Source organism: Pyrus communis, chromosome 16, assembly GCF_963583255.1.
Source record: "Pyrus communis chromosome 16, drPyrComm1.1, whole genome shotgun sequence".
In the NCBI taxonomy this organism is placed as follows: Eukaryota; Viridiplantae; Streptophyta; class Magnoliopsida; order Rosales; family Rosaceae; genus Pyrus; species Pyrus communis.
Window position 1 is genome coordinate 16327996 of NC_084818.1, and position 7368 is coordinate 16335363.

Sequence of the window (7368 nt, forward strand, 5' to 3'; positions counted from 1 at the left end):
CATCAGGCAATACCCAGGGGAGTGCTAATCGTATTAGGGGTGGGTTCAAAAAATTGAAAACCGAAAAAAATAAACCTGAACATCGAACCGAGATCAAAAAACCGAACCGAACGAAAAAACCGAACCAAATAGAATTCTTTTGGTTTAGTTTCGATTTCAGTGGTCTAGAAACCGAACCGAACCGAATTAATTAAATTAAAATTTTTATTTAATAATTTGTTTTTGGTATTATTTTCTAAACCCAATTTGTAAGCCTAAATGTGATAAGCCCAACGTGTTGCCAAACTTTAAGCCCAAAATATTAAAGAAAAGCCTTTAGCAACTCTCTACATCCAAACTTTAAGCCCAAAATATTGTTTCTTTACCTATATCCAGATTTAAAAAAAAAAAAAAAAAAAAAAAAAAAAAAAAAAAAAAAAAAAACAAGATGAAACTGGAAAACTAGAGTAAACTGTACCATATGCATGCCACATTTCAAATATTATTTTGCATTGGATATGTATGTCTCTATGTATAGCAAACCTGCAGCAAATAACAATCATTAGGATGATATGTATTTCCCTATGCAATATATAACCTACCCACCCACGGATACTGCAACGAAAACCATAAGCTTCTCGGAGAGAATTTATAAATCACAGGTTGATGAGTGCTCCCGCCTGGGTGGACGCCATGCCATGATGATGGTTTTTCTTGCATTACACGAAATAAGAGCCTACTGTTCCAGGTAGTCATGAAAACAGCTTGATTAGATATTCATTTGTTCTAGTAGCCTTTCGGTAATATAGTTTATCACCCTATTTTATCAAGTTTATGGTCTAAACGTTATTATGTTTTTGGGAATGATTTTAGGGCAACTAAATAACTAGATTGAAAAAAAAAAAAAACAATTTTCATAAAAAAAACTGAACCGAACCCGAAAAAACGAAAACGAAAAAAATAAAAAAAAACCAAACCGAACCGAATGGAACTGAACCTACCCGTAAATCGTATGCCTTTGTATAAATCTCAAAAGATGTTCAGTTTTATAGCATGAAAATGTCGCCCTTTTCTTGTAGGCTGTTATTGGTGTTTTCAATTGGTTCTTTTTTCCTTGGTCCTCGTCCTTCTTGTTCCTCTTGTTTTGTACTTTCATTATTTCTGTAAAAGGTTCTTGTATCTTCTGTAAAATAAAATTTGCATTAATGATGTTTTAGTTGAACAGAAAAAAAAATGGTCAAAGACCCGTGGAAAGAATTTTGATACACTGCTAGAGCAGCTTGGTGGTAAGAAAATGCCAATTACTTTGACAAAACTTAAAGGGAATCCCACAAGTCCGAATTCCTCATTTCTTGTGAATGATTTTGGTTTTGTGGTTCGGACCTATGCACCGCTAAATGTAAAGCAATGGAGGAATGTAGAAAAGTAGGAAGTTGATAAGATGATTGAAAGAATAACTGTGAGTAATATTGTTTTTTTTTTCCACATTACTTTTACATTGTGTACGTAAAAATCTTCTTAAATTAGATTTACCAATGACTTGATTCCATGTAGAGTAGGTATGATATTGATATGTCACTCCTTCATGTTAGTGCATATATTAAGAATGCATTACAATGGCGGTTTATTGATTTTTGGCACAAGCTGAAGAAGCATTTTGATTCCTATCTAACTCTGGAGGAGGCACAACAAAACAAACATGAGGATGTAACTAGTCCAGAGGAATGCAAGTTTCTTTGTGATCGTTACGTGAGTGTTCAATTCAAGGTACACATGTATATTAATGAACTGAATTGTTGTTGTCATGTGTGTTGTTTATCTTCTTCATGTCATAACGTTTAATTTTGCTATGTAGGAACATTCAGATAAGAATACTATCAATAGGTCTCATTTGACTTACAATCATAAGGTGGGGTCAAAATCCTTTAGGGCCCATGAATATGAGATTGTAAGATGTATTTTTCATAATTTTAATCTAGATTCTAGGTGGCTAGAAGAGATTAACTTTAGTTTGTGATCCATGTATTACGAAGCCAAAAATGGAGAGCAACCAAGTGCAATTGATTGCTTTGAGGCTGTGCACATAAACACAAAAGATGGTTGGGATGAAGGAGCTAAATTGAAGTGGCTAAGTTAGTTATGTATTTTCTGAATCCTTAACAGGATATGTTACGTAAAGAAATATTCAAGCATAATTTAATTTTTTTACTTAAATGTGATCATAATTTTGACTTATAATGAATATTTTATGCCCAAACACAGATTTTTTGTTTGTGATATATACACCTTATATCAAGAGCACACACATATCATCCAAATTTACTTAGTACATTTTGTTGAATGAAACACAATACTCATAGTCCAAATTCATTGGTTCCCTGTAATTCTAGGAGATACATGCAGATTGTGTATTCACTTAGTTAACGTGCATTATTTTCATTTGTAGGAAAGATGATATGTACGAAAAATGACACAACTCTTCTAGATGGTCCTATGACATTGACAGATGATGAAATTGTTTTAGAGGTCCTTGGTCACAAGTCTGGGTACTTCAAGGGTCCTTCAAAGTCTCTCTCTTCTGAAGACTCTCTGTTGAGAAAACATTTAGAAGAAAAAGTTTAGACTCAACAACAAGAGCTTGGTGAAGCAAAACAAGAGATCCAAGAATTGAAGGAGAATCAAAAGAAATTTGAGTAACTCTTACACAAAATAATGGAAGGCCAGCAACTACCTCCATAGGTAGTCATTTGGTTGTGCTGGAATATGTGAAGTTTCATAGTTGCTACCATTAATCTTCACCAATTTTGTAGACTATGAATTATCATTGTAAGCTATTTTGTGTTTTGGACTACTATAATTAAGTTACAGTACTTTTCATCATTCATTTTTGACACTAAATTCCAGTTACAGGGAGAAACCAAATTATCGCAGTAGGTTACTTATGAGAATGATTATCTTCAACTTACAGCATGAAATTTTACCTTCATTAAAGTGCTTGCTAAAGGCATTGGTATAGCGAGAAAATAAATGTCTCATAGATACTTTTCAACAAGGAAATTCAGTCTCACAATATATGATCTATAGTGAGAAATAATATGTTCATTGCTTTAAAACTTACTTACAAATTCCTTGCCAAAAATTATCTATAGTGAGAAATTTGATTATTTTTACGAGGAAATTTTTCCTCACACAAGTTATGGAATGTCAATAATTAGGTTGTCAAAAGGTGTTGGCGATCACTTTCCTACCCTTTTAGCGAGAAATTATTGCCGCTTTAACTCCACCGCGAGAATAAGTTCCACTCTTGCTGTATCATTTTGGTGAGGAAAAACTTCCTCGTTGTGCACATTCCCCGACGGGCCTACTATGAGGAATGAGGGAGGAAATTATTTCCTCGCAAAAAACCTATAGCGGCTAAATGACAACTGTCAGCGAGGAAAAAATTTCTGTCTAAACAACTATTTTGTTGTAGTACGAATCTCTAGACAAGACTCTTTGAATTCAACGGTGAGATCCATCTTTAAATTGCCCAGCCTTGGCTTGGCTTTTTCAAATCCTCTCTTCTGAGACTCTAGCTTTCTAGCTTTCATGTCTCTATTCCCAAGCTCAATTTTCACTTTAAGCTTCTATCCCTTTCATACCTCAGTTCCCAAACTCAATTTTCACTTTGACCCTTTGATGGTTAGGATTTGTAACCAAGAACTTTACCATATCCATATTTATCATTCTCAAGCAAAGTTAAATGAAATAGGGATAAGTCATAACCTTTCAATAGTCAACCTTAGTTTGCTTGGTGTGTCCATAACATTCATCCCTTGTTGAACTATTGGCAGCATCCACTTTGCAATCTTAGCATAAATGTTCAACTTTAGGAGGGTGTTTAGATTCTTCAGTGGGCTCCACTTTATTGGAGCCTTCTTCGTTATTCTGTGGAACAAAACCTCTGATGATAGATTGACCCTCATTAGAGTTGATGATCCTAGTTGAATCAGCTTCATAATGCTCCTTAGGAAAATTTTCCATATTAGGGGTGAGATTTGTCTCCCCCAAAGATGATGATCTTGGTCGAATTGTACCCATTTTGCCTTGTTCATGGGACTTTGATAATAAAACATGTACTTGCACATTTATGAAAAATCATAACTTCATTCAAGTTATTCATCTTGTTAGAATAAAGCGCCTGAAACTTTTCAGCTTTGCTATAATAGGCTCTTTTACACTTTGAGATGAATTTTTTAAGTTTGACTATTTTAAATAGAGTTTTAAATTTGAATAGCTAAAAGTCACACGCATATGCGTGTGCTTTTTTGAACAAATTAAAAACAAAAATTGAGGGGAATTAAATGGATTTTTTTTAATGAATGGAATAAGAAGAGAGAATATAAATAATAGGAGAGAGTGTGGAGGTGTAAAACTATGGCTAATTAAAAAAAACCTTTACTACATATTAAACATTAAAGAGTATACTAGCTGAAATATATGGATGATGGAAGAAAGCACAACAACATTAGATGCATGTGCAGATATTAGAACCATATAGGTTCGATACAACAAACTTGTCAACGTTGTCGTAGGCTAATCGAGGTAACAATAGACAGAAAATAGCTTGTAAAATAACAATAATTTAGGGAATGACAGCATACATACATATTAAGAATATGAAAAATTCAGGGCAGCAACAAGTTGTCAAGTACCTTCGACATTGACCAAGTAAAACACCCAAAGATAGCATATGTGATTGGACGAATCATGGTTGCCTAAGAGCTGTACTCAATGTTTCACTACCCTAATCTTTTCTTAGTTATGTAAGTTGTAACCTCCCACCCTCCTCACCCTTCAGTTTTCCAATCAATCTTACATGCCACCTCCTCTCAATTCTCATGCATGCCATCAGTTTCTCCCCTTATTGTCGACCTTCACCACACCACCTCTCTTGTGAACCGCTCCCCATTCTACAATGGAGGAGCGGGGCCCACCTGCTGCGGCAGCAGGCGACGATGATGGAAACGAGGACCCTCCCCAGTCAGAGATGCAGTTAGTACTCCGCCCACCGCCACCTCCCTTCCCCGGAGAAAACACCTACGTAGTCCAAATCCCCAAAGACCAGATCTACCGCGTGCCACCCCCTGAAAATGCCTTAATTGTTGAACGTCACCGGAACCCGGAAAACAAGAAGTCCTCATGCTGCACGATTCGTTGCTTGATAATCGGAGCAATTGTGTTTTCTCTCTGCCTCATACTTTCCATAACATTGCTTTCATTATCCCTCACTGTGAAACCTAAAGAGCCTAAATTTTCAATTTCGAATGTCCACGTGAAGAACCCGAAATCAAAATCTGATACTGGCAAGAATTTACATCCAGGCTATGAGGTCTCGTTGAAAGTAAATAATCCAAATGGACATGGCATAAACTACGAAGGTAGTGAAGGGGCTTCCCTTTTGTCGAAAGAAAAAAGCATTGGCAAAGGAAAATTTCCATTAAAGAAACAAGAAAAAGATAGTTCTGCCACCGTAAAGCTTGTTCTCGACGGATCGAAAGGAGCTTTGCCTCGTGAGGTCGAGAAGAGTATAGAAAATACTAATTCGAAGATGCATCTGCCCTTAACTTTGAAAATGGACCTTTCGGTGAAGGTGAAAGGATTTATCAAGACATGGAAAATGGAGACCGAAGTTGAATGCCATTTCCAGGTGAGTACATTGGGGAAGGGTACAAAAGTCCTGCAGCAAAAATGTGAAGCTAAATTTAAAGGCTAAAGAATTTGGTGATCGTGGTAAAGGTGGTGGTGATATATTTTCTTTTTTAATTTTCTGTTAATTTTTATCTGCGATTTTTAATGATTGCATGGTGATATTAGTTGTGCAATGTAAATGTTATTAATTGATACCAATTTAATTCTTTTAATCAGAAGTTGCTGTGTTTCTATTGTTAATTTGTACATTTTGTATGTTTGTTTAGTCTTTTTATTCTTGTAATTTTCTTATAGAAAAGATTAATGCATGTATAGATGAAATTATCTGATTGTTTTTAGAATGTCAATAACAACACTGACCAATACTATTAAGACAAGAAAAACTAGTACAAATTGAAGCCAACAAACTGGAAGACTAATGTTCCTGCAACCAAGTGTCCAAGCCCAGCAACGATGTTGTGTGCAACAATACTGTTCAAATCGTAACACGAAAAATCTCTTACAAATTGAAGCCAACAAATTGGAAGTCAAATGTTACTACAACAAAGCGTCCAAGCGCAACAACGATGTTGTGAATAAATTGCACAACCCACCCACCCCCACCCAACTTACACATCCGTGCGCCAAGACTACTATGAGCTTTTATCTAGCGGTCTAATTGGCCCAGCATCAGATAACTAAACAATAATAAAGACGCAGTCCATGTGAATTGACAGAATTCTAGTTTGTTCATGTCAATAATGATATCATGGTCAATCTATTATTTAAGCGTATCAATTTGTATCACGGTTGACCATGGCCATGAGCCATAAAGGTCAACTCCATTCCACACCCAAGGTGATATATGTTTTGAGCTAATACGGTCATCCACACTACCTCCTTCACAGGAAGAAAATGATGTACATCGAGATTATATGAGAGAAAAGGATAGGGACAATCAGCCTTGGAGATTGATACTCAGTTTGACATCGTTATTAAGAACCTCATTTTGATTGGGAAAATAAACATATCGTCTAGGTGGAGAACGAACTAGTGGTTCAATTTCTACACCGGACTACGAACCAACTTGAGGCTTTGTCCTAGAAGATGATGATCAACAAGAAAATGGAAGGAAGGTCTACATGAAATCCAACCTGAGGCATTCATGATAGAGGTGTTTGTGACTTGTCTCTCTCAGTCCTTTTGCTTTGGGCATGGTTTTTACGAGGTCAATTTTGTGACTCAGGCTCTTGCCTTGGTTGGTCAAACTTCTGCTGAGGGACATCTTTGGTTTAATTTTTTGCCTCAGGAAGCTCATGATGCAAGTATGTAGGATTCCCTTTCGTCTAGTTTCCCTAGAGAATGCATTACACAATCACACATGTACTATAATTAATATACAACACTTGCTCTTAAGTGTGTGAGTACTCAAGTAATTGTCACGTCAGTTGTTGAAGTGTCTCATCTAATCAACACCATGATCGAATGCGAGTCTTGTTGGAACCAAAACCGCACACAATCGCGGACGGAGGGGTGATTCAGTAGATTGTCTATGATCTCTAGCAAGGGGAGAATAGAGTTGATTAGACGTGTGGTTGGGGAGAATAGAGTTGATTAGATGTGTGGTTGAATCTAGATCGGACTACCACTATAGCATAACAACATATTTACCACATCAGTTCTATCACAGGCATCTATAGCTCATGGTAAAAACCATTC

The 7368-nt window shown here is 36.1% G+C and overlaps 1 protein-coding gene across 1 annotated transcript; it reads left to right on the forward strand.

Moving 5' to 3' along the window:
* The first annotated feature begins 4836 nt into the window (after window positions 1-4836).
* LOC137719457 (NDR1/HIN1-like protein 13) lies at window positions 4837-5978 on the forward strand. Its single transcript, XM_068458490.1, has one exon. The coding sequence runs from the start codon at window positions 4937-4939 to the stop codon at window positions 5732-5734; it is 798 nt and encodes a 265-aa protein (XP_068314591.1). The 5' UTR covers window positions 4837-4936; the 3' UTR covers window positions 5735-5978.
* The last annotated feature ends 1390 nt before the right edge of the window (window positions 5979-7368 follow it).